Source organism: Oncorhynchus mykiss, chromosome 7, assembly GCF_013265735.2.
Source record: "Oncorhynchus mykiss isolate Arlee chromosome 7, USDA_OmykA_1.1, whole genome shotgun sequence".
NCBI classification, from domain to species: Eukaryota; Metazoa; Chordata; class Actinopteri; order Salmoniformes; family Salmonidae; genus Oncorhynchus; species Oncorhynchus mykiss.
In genome coordinates this window covers 89,684,453-89,705,600 of record NC_048571.1, presented here as the reverse complement: position 1 = coordinate 89,705,600, position 21,148 = coordinate 89,684,453, and the positions used below count along the sequence as shown (strand labels likewise).

Genomic DNA, 21,148 nt, shown 5'->3' with positions numbered 1-21,148 from the left:
CTATATCCATCCTGCCCTGCCCTGCCTCTAGACCCAAACTGTTCTAGACCTATATCTATCCTGCCCTGCCCTGCCTCTAGACCCAAACTGTTACAGACCTATATCTATCCTGCCCTGCCCTGCCTCTAGACCCAAACTGTTACAGACCTATATCTATCCTGCCCTGCCCTGCCCTGCCCTGCCCTGCCCTGCCCTGCCCTGCCCTGCCCTGCCCTGCCCTGCCTCTAGACCCAAACTGTTATAGACCTATATCCACCATGCCCTGCCCTGCCCTGCCCTGCCTCTAGACCCAAACTGTTATAGACCTATATCCACCCTGCCCTGCCCTGCCCTGCCTCTAGACCCAAACTGTTACAGACCTATATCTATCCTGCCCTGCCCTGCCCTGCCTCTAGACCCAAACTGTTACAGACCTATATCTATCCTGCCCTGCCCTGCCCTGCCTCTAGACCCAAACTGTTACAGACCTATATCCATCCTGCCCTGCCCTGCCCTGCCCTGCCTCTAGACCCAAACTGTTATATCCATCCTGCCCTGCCCTGCCCTGCCTCTAGACCCAAACTGTTATAGACCTATATCTATCCTGCCCTGCCCTGCCCTGCCTCTAGACCCAAACTGTTATAGACCTATATATATCCTGCCCTGCCCTGCCTCTAGACCCAAACTGTTACAGACCTATATCTATCCTGCCCTGCCCCTAGACCCAAACTGTTACAGACCTATATCTATCCTGCCCTGCCCTGCCCTGCCCTGCCCTGCCCTGCCCTGCCCTGCCCTGCCCTGCCTCTAGACCCAAACTGTTATAGACCTATATCCATCCTGCCCTGCCCTGCCCTGCCTCGCCTCTAGACCCAAACTGTTATAGACCTATATCCACCCTGCCCTGCCCTACCCTGCCCTGCCTCTAGACCCAAACTGTTACAGACCTATATCTATCCTGCCATGCCCTGCCTCTAGACCCAAACTGTTACAGACCTATTTCCATCCTGCCCTGCCTTTCTAAAATCTTCGAAAGCCAAGTTAATAAACAGATCATTGACCATTTCGAATTTTACCGTACCTTCTCCAATATGCAATCTGGTTTCCGAGCTGATCATGGGTGCACCTCAGCCACGCTCAAGGTACTAAACAATATCATAACCGCCATCGATAAAAGTTAGTACTGAGCAGCCAAGGCTTTCGCCTTTGTCAATCACCGCACTCTTATCGGCAGACTCAACAGCCTTGGCTTCTCAAATGACTGCCTCGCCTGGTTCACCAACTACTTCTTAGATAGATAGAGTTCAGTGTGTCAAATCGGAGGGCCTGTTGTCCTGACCTCTGGCAGTCTCTATGGGGGTGCCACGGTGTTCAATTCTCGGGCCAACTCTTTCTCTGTATACATCAATGATGTTGCTCTATCTGTTGGTGATTCTCTGATCCACCTCTACACAAACGCCATACAACGCCATACAACGCCATACAACGCTTCAACGCCATACAACACTCCTTCCGTGGCCCCTCTCCTTGTTCGGCGGCCGACATCACCGACTTTCTAGCCATCGCCACTCCATTTTTCATGTATCCATTTGTTTTGTCTTGTTCCCTGCACACCTGGTTTTTATTCCCCAATCAATCTACATGTATTTGTTCCCCATCATGTCTTTGTGCAAGATTGTTTGTGTGATACGTGTTTTTGTATGCACTAGGTTTGAGTATGTTTTCTCTCGTGTTTCTCTCGTGTTTCACGAAGCCTGTTTGTATACATTTGATGGTTATGACTATCCTACCGATCCTTGACTTCGGCGATGTCATTTACAAAATAGCCCCCAACACTCTACTCAGCAAACTGGACGTAGTCTTTCACAGTGCCACCTGTTTAATCCAGAACAAATTAAAGAAAATGTACAGTATTATATAGAGCCCTTATTGCATGGAACTCCCTTCATCTCATATTGCTCAAATAAACAGCAAACCTGGTTTAATAAAACCAGATAAAGCAACACCTCACAGCACAACGCCTAACGCCTCTCCCCTATTTGAACTAGATAGTTTGTGTATAGGCATTGATATAAAGGCAACAGCTAATGGGGATCCTAATAAAATACCAAAAATACCAACTGTTACCAAGGACAAATCACCAAATCACCCAGCCAAACAAATCACCAAGCCACCCTGCCAACCAAGTCACCAAATCACCCTGCCAACCAAGTCACCAAGCCACCCAGTCAACCAAATCACCATGCCACCCAGTCAAACAAATCACCAAGCCACCCTGCCAACCAAGTCACCAAGCCACCCTGCCAACCAAATCACCATGCCACCCAGTCAACCAAATCACCATGCCACCCAAATCACCAAGCCACCCTGCCAACCAAGTCACCAAGCCACCCAGCCAAACAAATCACCAAGCCACCCAAATCACCAAGCCACCCTGCCAACCAAGTCACCAAGCCACCCAGCCAACCAAATCACCATGCCACCCAGTCAACCAAATCACCAAGCCACCCAGGGCTAGCTAAGGCGTATTGAGCAGAGCTGGAGGCTCTACAGTGTACGATGCACAGTGAAATAAGGCAAACATTTCTAACCAAAACAGCAATAGACGAGGCATATTGACATTAGGGAGAGGCATGCGTAGCCGAGTGATCATAGGGTCCAGTGAGTAGCTAGGCGAGCCAGACCAGTCATGATGGATCGGCGGGGCTCTGTGTCGGCAGCAAAACCTGCCCCATAAGCATTCCCGTCTCTTCTATAGATGTTATACCCTTGTATTGCTCCTGCTGTATCATCAAATGAATTATCTAAGTGAGTCTCAGAAATGGCTAATATATGAATGTTATCTGATGCTAGCAAGTTATTGATTTCATGAACCTTATTTCTAAGTCTACATATATTAGTATTGGCTATTTTCAGCCCTTTCCTGTGTAGCTTATCAGAGATAGACATACTATTTAAAAGAGCAGACAAAGCAAGAGAAAAATATATACGTTCAGCAGTCCATTAATCAACTGGTGTGTGTGTGTGTGTGTGTGTGTGTGTGTGTGTGTGTGTGTGTGTGTGTGTGTGTGTGTGTGCTGCAGGGTTGAGGCTACGAACCCATAGGCTTGGCTCTCTCATCCCTTCCAGGCTTCTGGGAGGGAGGGTGGACAATGAGTCTGTCATAGCAGATGTAAGCAATGTCCCCACGCGCTCTGGCAGCTTTCATGGGGTCAGTTCTTTCCTCTTCTGGCACACAGCTTCAGGATAGTCCTCGTTGAGGAAGATATATGTTCGTCTCAAGTTCTTTTCTTGTTCCAGAACAGCTACCTTGTCTTTGAACCCCAGAAACTTGACAACTATCGGCCTGGGCCTATCACCAGGGCCGGTGGTGGGTTTTCCAATCCAAGTTGGCTGAGTGACTTGTCCTTGGTTGATGAACCTGTTCATTACCCAAGGTTTATAGATTTGATTTCAAGGACTTTGCTGTGTGACTTTGCCTTGGTGGCTGAGCCTGGGGAGCTCTGAGGAGAAATAGCATCCAGAGGACTCATGCACATTCGTACACATCATTACACAGCACAGCATTCCCTTGATCTGGGCAGATGTGTTGTTTATCTCTTTCTCTCTCTCGCTTTCTCAGATCTGAATGAGTGTGACTCTAGTCCGTGTGGTCAGGAGTGTGCTAACATCTATGGGTCCTACCAATGTTACTGCAGACAGGGCTTCTACCTGAAGGAAGACGGACACACCTGTGAAGGTATCACACCATGACAGCTCTACCACCATGTTACCAATAGCCTGTGTGTTTGTATTGACATGTTTCTCTATTGCAGATATTGATGAGTGTTCCCAGAATATTGGCAACCTGTGTGTGTTCCAGTGTGTGAACATCCCAGGTAGCTATCAGTGTGCCTGTCCCCCTAACGGATACACCATGTCAACCACAGGACACACCTGCAGAGGTATGGACCGACATCACCCAGCGTCTCACACAATTTCTATACAGGGCTGTTCTATATCCCTATTCATGTCCTTATGCGTTGAGCATTCACAGTGGTCACAGTGGTCAGTTCCGTCTGTCTGTCTGTCTGTCTGTCTGTCTGTCTGTCTGTCTGTCTGTCTGTCTGTCTTATATCCCTATTCATATCCTTATGGGTTGAGCATTCACAGTGGTCAGTACCATCTGATACATATTGATAAATTGTTGTAGATATTGATGAGTCTGTCTGTTGTAGATATTGATGAGTCTGTCTGTTGTAGATATTGATGAGTCTGTCTGTCTGTTGTAGATATTGATGAGTCTGTCTGTTGTAGATATTGATGAGTCTGTCTGTTGTAGATATTGATGAGTGCACAACAGGAGTTCATAACTGCTCTACAGAACAGACCTGCTTCAACGTCCAGGGAGGGTACAGGTGTCTCTCTTTCTCCTGCCCTCCATATTACAGAAAGGTTTCAGATACGTGAGTACAATACACACACACCACACACCACACACCACACACACACACACACACACTCTCTAACCCCCTCTGTCTCCCTCTCTCTCTCTAACCCTCTCTCTGTCTCTCTCTAACCCTCACTCTCTCTCTCTCTCTCACTCTAACCCTCACTCGCTCTATCTCTCTCTCTAACCCTCTCTCTCTCTCTCTCTCTCTCTCTCTCTAACCCTCTCTCTCTCTCTCTCTCTCTCTCTAATCCCCCCTCTCTCTCTCTCTCTCTCTCTCTCTCTAACCCCCCCTCTCTCTCTCTAACCCTCTCTCTTTCTAACCCCTCTCTCTCTAACCCCCCCCTCTCTCTCTCTCTCTCTCTCTCTCTCTAACCCCCCCCCCCCCTCTCTCTCTCTCTCTCTAACCCCCCCCCCTCTCACCCTCTCTCTCTCTCTCTCTCTCTCTCCAGTCGTTGTGAGCGCAGTGGTTGTCCAGCTAACTCTGTAGACTGCCAGACCTCTCCTCTGAGAATCACCTACTACCAGCTGAGCTTCCAGATGAACATTGTCATCCCCACTCAGATCTTCAGGATTGGCCCCTCCCCCGCCTACAGGGGAGACAACATTGCTATCTCCATCACCCACGGTAACGAGGAGAACTACTTCTCCACGCGGAAGCTGAACAGTTTTACGGGGGCGGTGTACCTGCAGCGGCAGGTGAGACAGCCGAGAGACTTCCTGATCGATGTAGAGATGAAGCTGTTGAGACAGGGAGCCTTCACTACCTTCCTGGCCCGGATATATGTCTTCATCACCTCTAACACACTGTAGAGTCTGTTGAGACAGAGAGACTCCACTACCTTCCTGGCCCGGATATATGTCTTCATCACCTCTAACACACTGTAGAGTCTGTTGAGACAGAGAGCCTCCACTACCTTCCTGGCCCGGATATATGTCTTCATCACCTCTAACACTGTCTAAACACACACCATCCCAGAACAGACTGTCACCCACCACTTCTCTAATATTCATATGGTGATAAACTTTATACTTGTAACTTACATATATATATTTCATCATACGATCTTATCCAGAGCCACTTACAAAAGCAAGTGCATAGTTTTTCATACTGGTCCTCCGTGGGAATCGAACCCACAACCCAAGGACCGTGCTCTACCAACTAAGCCACGCATTTCAAAAACCGGATTGTTACTAAAGACTAAGTTAGTCTTCTGTTTTTATACAAAATCATTTTTCTGAGTCTTTTATAATGTAATCTCTTTTAATGCATGTGTCTCAAGCTGTGTGGTTTGACTCTGCCAAGGTGGTCCCCAGAGTGCTAGGCTCTGTCCTCCTGCTCCTTAACCTCTGGAACCGTCCAATCCCAACATGAACTTTCAGAGGTTTTGAAGCTACTGAATAGAATGGAGAACCCTGGAGCAGCTCTTAGACCAGAGCTTGTAGACACACTGAGGGTACCTCTGTATCCCTCTCTCTCCCCGCTCTCTTTCCTCGCTGTCTCTCCCCGCTCTCTCTCTCCGTTCTCTCTCTCCGCTCTCTCTCTCCGCTCTCGTTCTCCGCTCTCGCTCTCCGCTGTCTCTCTCCGCTGTCTCTCTCCCCTGTCTCTCTCCGCTATCTCTCTCCCCTGTCTCTCTCAGCTATCTCTCTCCCCTGTCTCTCTCAGCTATCTCTCTCCCCTGTCTCTCTCCGCTATCTCTCTCCCATGTCTCTCTCCGCTATCTCTCTCCCCTGTCTCTCTCCGCTGTCTCTCTCCGCTGTCTCTCTCCGCTATATCTCTCTGCTGTCTCTCCCCGCTCTCTCTCTCCGCTGTCTCTCCCCACTCTCTCTCTCCGCTGTCTCTCCCCGCTCTCTCTCCGCTGTCTCTCTCCGGCTCTCTCTCCGCTGTCTCTTTCCGCTGTCTCTCTCCGCTGTCTCTCTCCGCTGTCTCTCTCTCTGCTGTCTCTCTCTCTGCTGTCTCTCTCCGGTCTCTCTCTGCTCTCTCTCTCCGCTCTCTCTCTCTCTCTCTCCGCTCTCTCTCTCTCTCCGCTCTCTCTCTCTCTCCGCTCTCTCTCTCTCTCTCCGCTCTCTCTCTCCGCTCTCTCTCTCCGCTGTCTCTCTCCGTTGTCTCTCTCTGCTGTCTCTCTCCGTTGTCTCTCTCCGCTGTCTCTCTCCGCTGTCTCTCTCCGCTCTCTCTCTCTCTCCGCTGTCTCTCTCCGCTCTCTCTCTCTCCGCTGTCTCTCTCCGGCTCTCTCTCTGCTGTCTCTCTCCGCTCGCTCTCTCCACTCGCTCTCTCCGCTCACTCTCTCCGCTGTCTCTCTCTGCTAGCTCTCTCCGATCTCTCTCTCTCCGCTCTTTCTCTCCACTGTTTCTCTCCGCTCGTTCTCTCCGCTCTTTCTCTCCGCTCTTTCTCTCCGCTCTTTCTCTCCGCTGTCTCTCTCTGCTGTCTCTCTCTGCTGTCTCTCTCTGCTGTCTCTCTCTGCTCTCTCTCTCCGCTGTCTCTCTCCGCTCTCTCTCTCCGCTCTCTCTCCACTGTCTCTCTCTGCTAGCTCTCTCCGCTCTCTCTCTCCCCTCTCTCTCCGCTGTCTCTCTCCCCTCTCTCTCCGCTGTCTCTCTCCCCTGTCTCTCCCCTGTCTCTCTCCGCCTCTCTCCGCTGTCTCCCTCCGCTCGCTCTCTCCGCTCACTCTCTCTGCTCTCTCTGAGCTCTGTTGCTCTCTCTCTCTCAATTCAAGGGCTTTATTGGCATGGAAAACATATGTTAACATTGCCAAAGAAAGTAAAGTAGATAACAAACAAACGTGAAATAAACAATAAAATGGAACAGTAAACATTACACTCACAAAAGTTCCAAAAGAATAAAGACATTTCAAGTGTCATATTATATATATACAGTATTGTAAGGATGTGCAAATGGTTAAGGTACAAAAGGGGAAATAAATAAACATAAATTTGGGATGTATTTACAATGGTGTTTGTTATTCACTGGTTGACCTTTTCTGTGGCAACAGGTCATGAATCTTGCTGCTGTGATGTCACACTGTGGTCTTTCACCCAGTAGATATGGGAGTCTATCAAAATTGAGTTTGTTTTCACATTTTTTGTGGATCTGTGTAATCTGAGGAAAATATGTGTCTCTAATATGGTCATACATTGGGCAGGAGGTTAGGAAGTGCAGCTCAGTTTCCACCTCATTTTGTGGGCCGTGTGCACATAGACTGTCTTCTCTTGAGAGCCAGGTCTGCCTATGGCGGCCTTTCTCAATAGCAAGGTTATGCTCACTGAGTCTGTACATAGTCAAAGCTTTTCTTCATTTTGGGTCAGTCACAGTGGTCAGGTATTCTGCCACTGTGTACTCTCTGTTTAGGGCCAAATAACATTCTAGATTGCTCTGTTTTTTTGTGAATTCTTTCCAATGTGGCAAGTAATTATCGCCTTGTTTTCTCATGATTTGGTTGGGTGTAATTATGTTGCTGTCCCGGGGCTCTGTGGGGTCTGTTTGTGTTTGTGAACACAGCCCCAGGACCAGCTTGCTTAGAGGACTCTTCTCCAGGTTCATCTCTCTGTAGGTGATGGCTTTGTTATGGAAGGTTTGGGAATCGCTTCCTTTTAGGTGGTTGTAGAATTTATCGGCTCTTTTCTGGATTTTGATCATTAGCGGGTATCGGCCTAATTCTGCTCTGCATGCATTATTTGGTGTTTTACGTTGTACACGGAGGATATTTTTGCAGAATTCTGCATGCAGAGTCTCAATTTGGTGTTAGTCCCATTTTGTGAATTCTTGGTTGGTGAGCGGACCCCAGACCTCACAACCGTAAAGGGCAATGGGTTATATAACTGATTCAAGTATTTTTAGCCAGATCCTAATTTGTATGTTACATTTTATGTTCCTATTGATGGCATAGAAGGCCCTTCTTGTCTTGTCTCTCAGGTCGTTTACAGCTTTGTGGAAGTTACCTGTGGCGCTGAGGTTTAGGCCGAGGTATGTATGGTTTTTTGTGTGGTCTAGGGCAACGGTGTCTAGATGGAATTTGTATTTGTGGTCCTGCCTTTTTTGGAACACCATTATTTTGGTCTTACTGAGATTTACTGTCAGGGCCCAGGTCTGACAGAGTCTGTGCATAAGATCTAGGTGCTGCTGTAGGCCCTCCTTGGTAGGTGACAGAAGGACCATATCATCAGGAAACAGTAGACATTTGACTTCAGATTCTAGTAGGGTGAGGCCGGGTGCTGCAGACTGTTCTAGTGCCAATTCGTCGATATATATGTTGAAGAGGGTGTGGCTGAAGCTGCATCCCTGTCTCAACCCACGGCCCTGTGGAAAGAAATGTGTTTTTTGCCAATTTTAACAGCAGACTTGTTGTTTGTGTACATGTATTTTATAATGTCGTATGTTTTTCCCCCAACACCACTTTCCATGAATTTGTATAGCAGACCCTCATGCCAAATTGAGTCAATGGCTTTTTTTGAAAACAACAAAACATGAGAAGACTTTGCCTTTATTTTGGTTTGTTTGGTTGTCAATTAGGGTGTGCAGGGTGAGTACGTGGTCTGTCATACAATAATTTGGTAAAAAGCCAATTTGACATTTGCTCAGTACATTGTTTTCACTGAGGAAATGAACGAGTCTGCTGTTAATGAATGCAGAGGATTTTCCCAAGGTTGCTGTTGACGCAAATCCCACGATAGTTGTTGGTGTCAAATTTGTCTCCACTTTTGTGGATTGGGGTGATCAGCCCTTGGTTCCAAATATTGGGGAAGATGCCAGAGCTAAGGATGATGTTAAAGAGTTTTAGTATAGCCAATCAATTGGAATTTGTTGTCTGTATATTTGATAATTTAATTTAGGATACCATCAATACCACAGGCCTTTTTGGGTTGGAGGGTTTGTATTTTGTCCTGTAGTTCATTCAAGGTAATTGGAGAATCCAGTGGGTTCTGGTAGTCTTTAATAGTTGATTCTAAGATTTGTATTTGATCATGTATATTTTTTTGCTATTTGTGCTTTGTTATAGGGCCAAAAAGATTGGAGAAGTGGATTACCCATACATCTCCATTTTGGATAGATAACTCTTTATGTTTGTTTAGTGTTTTCCATTTTTCCCAGAAGTGGTTAGAGTCTATGAATTCTTCAATTACATTGAGCTGATTTCTGACGTGCTGTTCCTTCTTTTTCCGTAGTGTATTTCTGTATTGTTTTAGTGATTCACCATAGTGAAGGCATAGACTCTGGTTTTCCGGGTCTCTATGTTTTTCGTTGGACAGGTTTCTCAATGTGTTTCTTAGGTTTTTGCATTCTTCATCAAACCATTTGTCATTTTTGTTAATTTTCTTTGGTTTTCTGTTTGAAATGTTTAGATTTGATAGGGACAGATATGACAGCTCGTTACACAAAAGAAAAGGGGGCTGGGTTTCAGTGAAAGAGCGGGAAGACTGAGGAACAAAGGCCGAAGCTGTGCTATCGTAAATACAGTATCTTATGCATTCTAAATTACCGCCCATTTGGAAAAGGAAAATGCAATAAATATTTACTCTGAACTGCGCTTCGGTAGGTTGGTGGTAGATGGAAGGCCGTGTTGCCCAACCGAGTCCTTTGAAGAATGTCTCTGGTGGTCAATTGGATACGTTGGAGTAATGTCGTTGTGTGGTAGACGGATTACTCTGTCTGTTCCTTCCTAACCTGTGTTTGCAGCTGCTGTTGCTAACGCAACGGCTAGGAGGTATCCCTTCTGTGGTGAATAAGAGTTCAAAGTTCATACCATTCGCAACCAAAGCTCACGCTGATGTTGGCTTCGTTCTGTAGTTATTATCTGAACCATTCTGACATCGGACCGTCGTCCTACATCCTCGGAACAGGAGGTTATATTGTCATCAAGGGCTTATATAGGAAGGGAGAGGAGGGCATGTTTGAACAGTTTTATAGCCCATGTCCCTTCACAGGGGCGGGCCACTGATTGAGCAGAGACCTATCTTATGAAAACCCAAATCTCACATTTTAGAAGCTAAAATCACATTTCATCCCATCACAAATAATTTCATATTCAAACATTTAAATTGAACAACAATTCCATGTGAATCCGATAACTCTGATGTGTAGACTTTCCACTGTAGTTTGTCATCTTATCATTGATGAGAATGTCTCAGATGACAACCGAACTGACATCATATTCATTAAGTACCACCGCATATGTTCAATTGTTCGGATTACCAGAATATAGTTCATTTCCCCCCACCTTCTGATGTTCCCAGAATCACTATGTTAACCAAGGGTTTTGCAAATGCAACATCAGTAGGGTAGAGAGAGGAAAAAGGGGGGAAGAGGTATTTATGACTGTTATAACCCCCCGTCCCGTCCCGTCCCATCCCGTCCAACGTCATGACACTAGTCAGTGTTTTCCTCAGTTTTCTATCAGTCACAGTGGTCAGATCGTCGGCCAGCATGTACTGTCTGTTTAGAGACAAATAACATTGACGTTTACTTAGATTTTTTTGTGGTGTCTTGTGATGATTTGGTTGGGCCAGATTTTCTGAGTGCTGTCCTGAGGCTCTATGGGGTTGGTTTGGGTTGGTGAACTGAGCCTCAGAACCAGCTGGCTGAGGGGACTCTTCTCTTGTTTCATCTCTTGACAATGTAGAGCTGTGTGATGGAATGTTTTGGGATCACTTATTTTTAGATGGTTGTAAAAATTTGATTGCTCTTTTTTCTATTTGAAAAAGGAGGGGGTATTGGCCCAATTCTGCTCTACATGCGTTATTTGGAGTTTTTCTTTGCACTTGCAATACAGTCTGGCAAACCTCTGCATGCAGTATTTCGATTGGATGTTTGTCCCATTTAGACAGTGGACCCCATACTTCACTTACATACAGAGCAATTGGTTCTATAACTTATTGGACATTTTGAGACAGATTCTAATTGTAATTTTGATTTTAATTTTCCTTTTAATTGCATAGAATGCTCTTCTTGCTTTGTCTCTCAGCTCATTCACAACCATGTGAAAGCTACCTGTGTTGCTGATATTTAGTCCTAGATACATGTCGTTTTTTGTGTGTTCTAATAGAACTGTGTCCAAATATAAATTTATATTTGTCACCCTGATTTCCAGAACTTTTGGGATATCTTTAGATCCATTTTTTTAGGATAACTGTCAGAGCCCAGATCTGACATAACCTGTGCAGATGAACTAGATGCTACTGTAACCCCTCCTTAGTGGGAGACAGCAGCACAAGGGTAATTTGTGTACAGCAGACACTTGATTTCAGTGTTGTGTAGGGTGAGACCAGGTGCTGCAGATTCTTCTAATGTTTTGGCCAATTCTTTAATGTCGATGTTAAATAGTGTTGGACTTATTGGGCAGCCCTGTTTCACTCCACATCCCTGAGAGAAGAAGTCTGTTTGCTTGTTGTTAATTCATTAATGTTGATGTTAAATAGTGTTGGACTTATTGGGCAGCCCTGTTTCACTCCACATCCCTGAGAGAAGTCTATTGGCTTGTTGTTAATTCATTAATGTAGATGTTAAATAGTGTTGGACTTATTGGACAGCCCTGTTTCACTCCACGTTCCTGAGAGACTGAGAAAAGAAGTCTGTTTGCTTGTTGCCAATTTCAACCGCACATTTGTTTTTAGTTGATTGATTTAATAACATCATATGTTTTCCCTCCAATACCACTTTCTATTAGTTTAGAAAATAACTTTGTGACTTAATTTAATCATTCTTTCTTGAAGAATACAAAACACGGGTAGATTGTGCCTTTGTTTTGGTTTACTTGTTTGTCAATTAGTGTGGAGCGTGGAAATGTGGTCTGTTGTACAGTAGTTTGTTAAGAATCTAATCTGTCTCCTTGTGTTCATCAAGGGAATTATGTAGTCTGCCAATTATGATTCTGATTTTCCCAAAGTTGCTATTAACGCAAATTCCTCTGTAGTTGGGTCAAATTTGTCTCCATTTTTATAGATTGCTGTGATCAATCCTTGGTTCCAAATATCGGGGAAAATGCCTGCAGGGAGGATAATGTTGAAGAGTTTGAGTATAGCCAATTTGAAATTGTGGTCTGTACATTTGATCATTTAATTTCAAATACCATCAGCACCACAGGCCTTTCGGGGTTGGAGAGATTTTCCAATAATTCTTCTTCTGTAATTGGGGTATCCACAGGATTCTGAAAGTCTTTCGCTGATTCAAGGATTTGTCATTTATATCTTTATGTTCTGGGCTCTTTGTTACAGGATTGCAAAGTGATTTATCCACATATCCCCATTTAGGATAGCCAATTCCTCATGATGAGGTTTGTTTAATTTATTCCAATTCTCCCAGGAGTGGTTTGATTCTATGGATTCCTCAATTACATCCAGTTGATTTTTAATGTGCTGTTCCTTTTTTGTTCTTAGGGTGTGTTCGTATTTCATTAGTGTTTCCCCATATTGAAGGTGTATATTTTTGTTGTCCGTGTTTTTGATGAGATATATTTCTCAAAGATTTTCTTCGATTTTTGGGGGGTCAATGTCCTGTTGAATACAAATGATAGTCCCACTAAGCGCAAACCAGATGGAATGGCGCATCGCTGCAGAATGCTGTGGTAGCCATGCTGGTTAGGTGTACCTTGAATTCTAAATAAATAGCACGCCCACACCATCACACCTCCTTCTCCATGCTTCACGGTGGGAAATACACATCATCCGTTCCCCTACTCTGCGTCTCACAAAGACACAGCGGTTAGAACCAAAAGTCACAAATTTGGACTCATCAGACCAAAGGACAGATTTCCACAGGTCTAATGTCCATTGCTTGTTTCTTGGCCCAAGCAAGTTTCTTCTTATTGGTGTCCTTTAGTAGTGTTTTCTTTGCAGCAATTTAACCATGAAGACCTGATTCACACAGTCTCCTCTGAACAGTTGATGTTGAGATGTGTCTATTATTTATTTCAACTAGGCAAGTCAGTTAAGAACAAATTCTTATTTTCAATGACAGCCTAGGAACAACTGCCTTGTTCAGGGGCAGAATGACAGATTTTTACCTTGTCAGCTCGAGGATTTGATCTTGCAACCTTTCGGTTACTAGTCCAACGCTTTAACCACTAGGCTACCTGCTATTTGGGCTGCAATTTCTGAGGCTGGTAACTCTAATGAACTTATCCTCTGCAGCAGAGGTAACTCTGGGTCTTCAGTTCCTGTGGCGGTCCTCATGAGAGACAGTTTCAGCATAGCGCTTGATGGTTTTTGCGACTGCACTTGAAGAAACTTTCAACGTTCTTGACATTTTCCGGATTGACTGACCTTCGTATCTTAAAGTAATGATGGACTGTCGTTTCTCTTTGCTTATTTGACCTGTTCTTGCCATAATATGGACTTGGTCTTTTACCAAATAGGGCTATCTTCTGTATACCACCCCTACCTTGTCACAACACAACTGATCGGCTCAAACTCATTAAGAAGGAAAGAAATTCCACCAATGAACTTTTAACAAGGCACACCTGTTAATTGAAATGCATTCCAGGTGACTACCACATGAAGCTGGTTGAGAGAATGCCAAGAGTGTGCAAAGCTGTAATCGAGGCAAAGGGTGGCTACTTTGAAAAATATCAAATCAAATTCCTAGTCAATCACGATCCACTGGTCCATCTCCAAATCAAATTTATTTATATAGCCCTTTTACATAAACTGATATCTCAAAGTGCTTTACAGAAACCCAGCCTAAAACCCCAAACAGCAAGCAATGCAGGTATAGAAGCACGGTGGCTAGGAAAAACTCCCTAGAAAGGCCAAAACCGAGGAAGAAACCTAGAGGAACCAGGCTATGAGGGGTGGCCAGTCCTCTTCTGGCTGTGCCGGGTGGAGATTATAACAGAACATGGGCAAGATGTTCAAATGTTCATAAATGACCAGCATGGTCAAATAATAATAATCACAGTAGTTGTCAAGGGTGCAGCAAGTCAGCAACTCAGGAGTAAATGTCAGTTGGCTTTTCATAGCCAATCATTAATAAGAGTATCTCTACCGCTCCTGCTGTCTCTAGAGAGCTGAAAACAGCAGGTCTGGGACAAGTAGCACGTCTGGTGAACAGGTCAGGGATCCATAGCCACAGGCAGAACAGTTGAAACTGGAGCAGCAGCACGGCCAGGTGGACTGGGGACAGCAAGGAGTCATCCGGCCAGGTAGTCCAGAGTCATGGTCCGAGGGCTAAGATATAGTACTCTAGATATAACAAACTGACCCTAGCCCCCCGACACATAAACTACTGCAGCATAAGGAGGCTGAGACAGGAGGGGTCAGGAGACACTGTGGCCCCATCCGATGATACCCCCGGACAGGGCCAAACAGGAAGGATATAACCCCACCCACTTTGCCAAAGCTCAGCCACCACACCACTAGAGGGATATCTTCCACCAACTTAACATTCTGAGACAAGGCCGAGTATAGCCCACAAAGATCTCCGCCACGACACATCCCAAGGGGGGACGCCAACCCAGACAGGAAGATCACATCAGTGACTTAACCCACTCAAGTGACGCACCCCTCCTAGGGACGGCATGAAAGAGCACCAGTAAGCCAGTGACTCAGCCTCTGTAATAGGGTTAGAGGCAGATAATCTCAGTGGAGAGAGGGGAACCGGCCAGGCAGAGACAGCAAGGGCGGTTCGTTGCTCCAGAGCCTTTCCATTCACCTTCCCACTCCTGGGCCAGACTACACTCAATCATATGACCCACTGAAGAGATGAGTCTTTTAAAGGTTGAGACCGAGTTTCTCACATGGGTAGGCAGACCATTCCATAAAAATTGAGCTCTTTAGGAGAAAGCCCTGCCTCCAGCTGTTTGCTTAGAAATGTGACCGTAACATACGTGTAGGTATGTACGGCAGGACCACATCAGAAAGATAGGTAGGAGCAAGCCCATGTAATGCTTTGTAGTTTAGCAGTAAAAGCTTAATCATCCCTTGCCTTAACAGGAAGCCAGTGTAGGGAGGCTAGTACTGGAGTAATGTCATCACATTTTTGGGTTCTAGTCAGGATTCTAGCAGCTGTATTTAGCACTAACTGAAGTTTATTTAGTGTTTTATTGAGGTAGCTGGAAAGTAGAGCATTGCAGTAGTCTAACCTAGAAGTAACAAAAGCATGGATTCATTTTTCTGCATAATTTTTGGACAGAAAGTTTCTGATTTTTGCAATGTTACGTAGATGGAAAAAAGCTGTCCTTGAAATAGTCTTGATATGTTCGTCAAAAGAGAGATTAGGGTCCAGAATAACGCCGAGTCCTTCACAGTTTTATTTGAGACGACTGTACAACCATCTAGATTAATTGTCAGATTCAACAGAAGATCTCTTTGTTTCTTGGGACCTAAAACAAGCATCTCTGTTTTGTCCGAGTTTAAAAGTAAACATTTTGCAGCCATCCACTTCCTTATGTCTGAAAGACAGTTTTCTAGCGAGGGCAAATTTGGGTCTTCACCATGTTTCATTGAAATGTACAGTGGTGTGTCATCCGCATAGCAGTGAAAGTTAACATTATGTGTTTTACCATCCCTAAGAGGTAAAATATATAGTGAAAACAATAGTGGTCCTAATACTGAACCTCGAGGAACACCAAAATGTACAGTTGATTTGTCAAATATATTTTGATTCGTTTAACACTTGGTTACTACATGATTCCATATGTGTCATTACATAGTTTGTGTCTTCACTATTTTTCTACAATGTAGAACATTGTAAAAATAAAGGACAACCCTTGAATGAGTAGGTATTTTACTATTTTCTGCATTATTTACAGAGGAGGTACTTCCGTCTGGCCACCATAAAGGCCTGATTGGTGGAGTGCTGCAGAGATGGTTGTCCTTCTGAAAGGTTCTCGGGAGCCCAGAGTGACCATTGGGTTCTTGCTTACCTTTCTGACTACGGCCCTTCTCCCCCAATTGCTCAGTTCAGCCGGGCGGCCAGCTCTAAGAAGTGTCTAGGTGGTTACAAACTTCTTCCATTTAAGAATGATGGAGGCCACTGTGTTCTTCAGAACCTTCAATGCTGCAGACATGTTTTGGTACCCTTCCCCAGACCTGTGCCTGGACACAATCCTGTCTCGGAGGTCTACAGACAATTCCTTTGACCTCATGGCTTGGTTTTCGCTCTGACATGCACTGTCAATCAATCAATCAATCAATAAATCAATAAAATGTATTTATAAAGCCCTTTTTACACCTATGCCTAAAACCCCAAATGGCAAGCAATGCAGATGTAGAAGTCCTGTGGGAGCATATATAGACAGGTGTGTGCTTTTCCAAATCATGTCCATTCAAATGAATTTACCACAGGTGGACTCCAATCAAGTTGTAGAAACATCTCAAGGATGATCAATGGAAACAGGATGCACCTAAGCTTTATTCAGAGTCTCATAGCCAAGGGTCTGAATACTTATGTAAATAAGGTACACTACCATTCAAAAGCTTGGGGTCACTTAGAAATGTCTTTGTTCTTGAAAGAAAAGCACATTTTATGTCCATTAAAATAACATCAAATTGATCAGAAATACAGTGTAGACATTGTTAATGTTGTAAATGACTATTGTAGCTGGAAACGGCTGATTCTTTTAATGGAATATCTACAGAGGCCCATTATCAGCAACCATCAGTCCTGTGTTCCAATGGCACGTTGTGTTAGCTAACCCAAGTTTATCATTTTAAAAGGCTAATTGATCATAAAAAACCCTTTTGCAATTATGTTAGCACAGCAGACAACTGTTGTCCTGATTATAGAAGCAATACAACTGGCCTTGTGCTTTTCTTTCAAAAAAAGGACATTTCTAAGTGACTCCAAACTTTTGAACGGTAGTGTATAACTGTTTTCACTTTGTCATTATGGGGTGTTGTTTAAAAAAAATGCAATCCATTGTAGAATAAGGCTGTAACAAAACAAAATGTGAATATTTTCCGACTGCACTGTCCCTGCCTTGATGTTATAGCCAGTGGAAACTTCTAGCTGAAAGCATGCTTCCAAATGGCAGAAAGTGTAATAAATCATGTATGGACTGATGGAATTGGGAGATATGGATCAAAAGTCCAACTTTGGGGTCTCAGGTTATGATTCTGTCCCATCAGAGCTTCATGTGACTGACTGACTGGCTGACTGCCCATCTTACTGTCTGCCTGAATTAATCACTTGTATACTGACTGACTGACTGACTGTCTGCCTGACTGACTGAGTGAATGGCTGACTGACTGAGTGAATGGCTGGCTGACTGACTGACTGACTGACTGTCTGCCTGCCTGAATGGCTGGCTGACTGACTGACTGAATGGCTGGCTGACTCCCTGAATGACTGCATGTGTCTCTTGCCATGAGCCGACTGACTCAGCTGTGACCATCCTCTGTGAATGGTCTGTACAATAGGACATGAGGTCATCACTCTGACTGTAGTTGTACTGGAAGTCTCCACGTGATAAAAGTGTTTGCCACCAGATCCTGCACTAGATAATGATACAACCACTAATCAGTCAGAGTGGGTCCTCTCTAGGTAATGATACAACCACTAATCAGTCAGAGTGGGTCCTCTCTAGATAATGATACATCCACTAATCAGTCAGAGTGGGTCCTCTCTAGGTAATGATACAACCACTAATCAGTCAGAGTGGGTCCTCTCTAGATAATGATACATCCACTAATCAGTCAGAGTGGGTCCTCTCTAGGTAATGATACAACCACTAATCAGTCAGAGTTGGTCCTCTCTAGGTAATGATACAACCACTAATCAGTCAGAGTGGGTCCTCTCTAGGTAATGATACAACCACTAATCAGTCAGAGTGGGTCCTCTCTAGATAATGATACAACCACTAATCAGTCAGAGTGGGTCCTCTCTAGGTAATGATACACCCACTAATCTGTCAGAGTGGGTCCTCTCTAGGTAATGATACAACCACTAATCAGTCAGAGTGGGTCCTCTCTAGGTAATGATACAACCACTAATCAGTCAGAGTGGGTCCTCTCTAGGTAATGATACAACCACTAATCAGTCAGAGTGGGTCCTCTCTAGGTAATGATACAACCACTAATCAGTCAGAGTGGGTCCTCTCTAGATAATGATACAACCACTAATCAGTCAGAGTGGGTCCTCTCTAGGTAATGATACACCCACTAATCTGTCAGAGTGGGTCCTCTCTAGGTAATGATACAACCACTAATCAGTCAGAGTGGGTCCTCTCTAGGTAATGATACAACCACTAATCAGTCAGAGTGGGTCCTCTCTAGGTAATGATACAACCACTAATCAGTCAGAGTGGGTCCTCTCTAGGTAATGATACAACCACTAATCAGTCAGTGGGTCCTCTCTAGGTAATGATACAACCACAAATCGGTCAGAGTGGGTCCTCTCTAGGTAATGATACACCCACTAATCTGTCAGAGTGGGTCCTCTCTAGATAATGATACAACCACTAATCAGTCAGAGTGGGTCCTCTCTAGGTAATGATACAACCACTAATCAGTCAGAGTGGGTCCTCTCTAGATAATGATACATCCACTAATCAGTCAGAGTGGGTCCTCTCTAGGTAATGATACAACCACTAATCAGTCAGAGTGGGTCCTCTCTAGATAATGATACATCCACTAATCAGTCAGAGTGGGTCCTCTCTAGGTAATGATACAACCACTAATCAGTCAGAGTTGGTCCTCTCTAGGTAATGATACAACCACTAATCAGTCAGAGTGGGTCCTCTCTAGGTAATGATACAACCACTAATCAGTCAGAGTGGGTCCTCTCTAGATAATGATACAACCACTAATCAGTCAGAGTGGGTCCTCTCTAGGTAATGATACAACCACTAATCAGTCAGAGTGGGTCCTCTCTAGATAATGATACATCCACTAATCAGTCAGAGTGGGTCCTCTCTAGGTAATGATACAACCACTAATCAGTCAGAGTGGGTCCTCTCTAGATAATGATACATCCACTAATCAGTCAGAGTGGGTCCTCTCTAGGTAATGATACAACCACTAATCAGTCAGAGTGGGTCCTCTCTAGGTAATGATACAACCACTAATCAGTCAGAGTGGGTCCTCTCTAGGTAATGATACAACCACTAATCAGTCAGAGTGGGTCCTCTCTAGGTAATGATACAACCACTAATCAGTCAGAGTGGGTCCTCTCTAGATAATGATACATCCACTAATCAGTCAGAGTGGGTCCTCTCTAGGTAATGATACAACCACTAATCAGTCAGAGTGGGTCCTCTCTAGATAATGATACATCCACTAATCAGTCAGAGTGGGTCCTCTCTAGGTAATGATACAACCACTAATCAGTCAGAGTTGGTCCTCTCTAGGTAATGATACAACCACTAATCAGTCAGAGTGGGTCCTCTCTAGGTAATGATACAACCACTAATCAGTCAGAGTGGGTCCTCTCTAGATAATGATACAACCACTAATCAGTCAGAGTGGGTCCTCTCTAGGTAATGATACACCCACTAATCTGTCAGAGTGGGTCCTCTCTAGGTAATGATACAACCACTAATCAGTCAGAGTGGGTCCTCTCTAGGTAATGATACAACCACTAATCAGTCAGAGTGGGTCCTCTCTAGGTAATGATACAACCACTAATCTGTCAGAGTGGGTCCTCTCTAGGTAATGATACAACCACTAATCAGTCAGAGTGGGTCCTCTCTAGGTAATGATACAACCACAAATCGGTCAGAGTGGGTCCTCTCTAGGTAATGATATACCCACTAATCTGTCAGAGTGGGTCCTCTCTAGGTAATGATACAACCACTAATCAGTCAGAGTGGGTCATCTCTAGGTAATGAAACAACCACTAATCAGTCAGAGTGGGTCCTCTCTAGGTAATGATACAACCACTTATCAGTCAGAGTGGGTCCTCTCTAGGTAATGATACAACCACTAATCTGTCAGAGTGGGTCCTCTCTAGGTAATGATACAACCACTAATCAGTCAGAGTGGGTCCTCTCTAGATAATGATACAACCACTAATCTGTGAGAGTGGGTCCTCTCTAGGTAGTGATACAACCACTAATCAGTCAGAGTGGGTCCTCTCTAGGTAATGATACAACCACTTATCAGTCAGAGTGGGTCCTCTCTAGGTAATGATACAACCACTAATCAGTCAGAGTGGGTCCTCTCTAGGTAATGATACAACCACTTATCAGTCAGAGTGGGTCCTCTCTAGGTAATGATACAACCACTAATCTGTCAGTGGGTCCTCTCTAGGTAATGATACAACCACTTATCAGTCAGAGTGGGTCCTCTCTAGGTAATGATACAACCACTAATCAGTCAGAGTGGGTCCTCTCTAGGTAATGATACAACCACTTATCAGTCAGAGTGGGTCCTCTCTAGGTAATGATACAACCACTAATCAGTCAGAGTGGGTCCTCTCTAGGTAATGATACAACCACTAATCAGTCAGAGTGGGTCCTCTCTAGATAATGATACATCCACTAATCAGTCAGAGTGGGTCCTCTCTAGGTAATGATACAACCACTAATCAGTCAGAGTGGGTCCTCTCTAGGTAATGATACAACCACTAATCAGTCAGAGTGGGTCCTCTCTAGGTAATGATACAACCACTAATCAGTCAGAGTGGGTCCTCTCTAGGTAATGATACAACCACTAATCAGTCAGAGTGGGTCCTCTCTAGATAATGATACATCCACTAATCAGTCAGAGTGGGTCCTCTCTAGGTAATGATACAACCACTAATCAGTCAGAGTGGGTCCTCTCTAGATAATGATACATCCACTAATCAGTCAGAGTGGGTCCTCTCTAGGTAATGAT

The 21,148-nt window shown here is 44.6% G+C and overlaps 1 protein-coding gene across 1 annotated transcript in view; it reads left to right on the top strand.

Moving 5' to 3' along the window:
• LOC110528697 (fibulin-2) overlaps positions 1-5,989 on the top strand; it is a 127,683-nt gene extending 121,694 nt beyond the window's left edge. Inside the window, exons 12-15 of the mRNA XM_036984360.1 lie at positions 3,602-3,718; positions 3,795-3,923; positions 4,301-4,424; positions 4,861-5,989. Coding sequence (XP_036840255.1) covers positions 3,602-3,718; positions 3,795-3,923; positions 4,301-4,424; positions 4,861-5,221 — 731 coding nt within the window. The 3' untranslated portion in view covers positions 5,222-5,989. The remainder of the gene's footprint in view (positions 1-3,601; positions 3,719-3,794; positions 3,924-4,300; positions 4,425-4,860) is intronic.
• Positions 5,990-21,148: the final 15,159 nt, after the last annotated feature.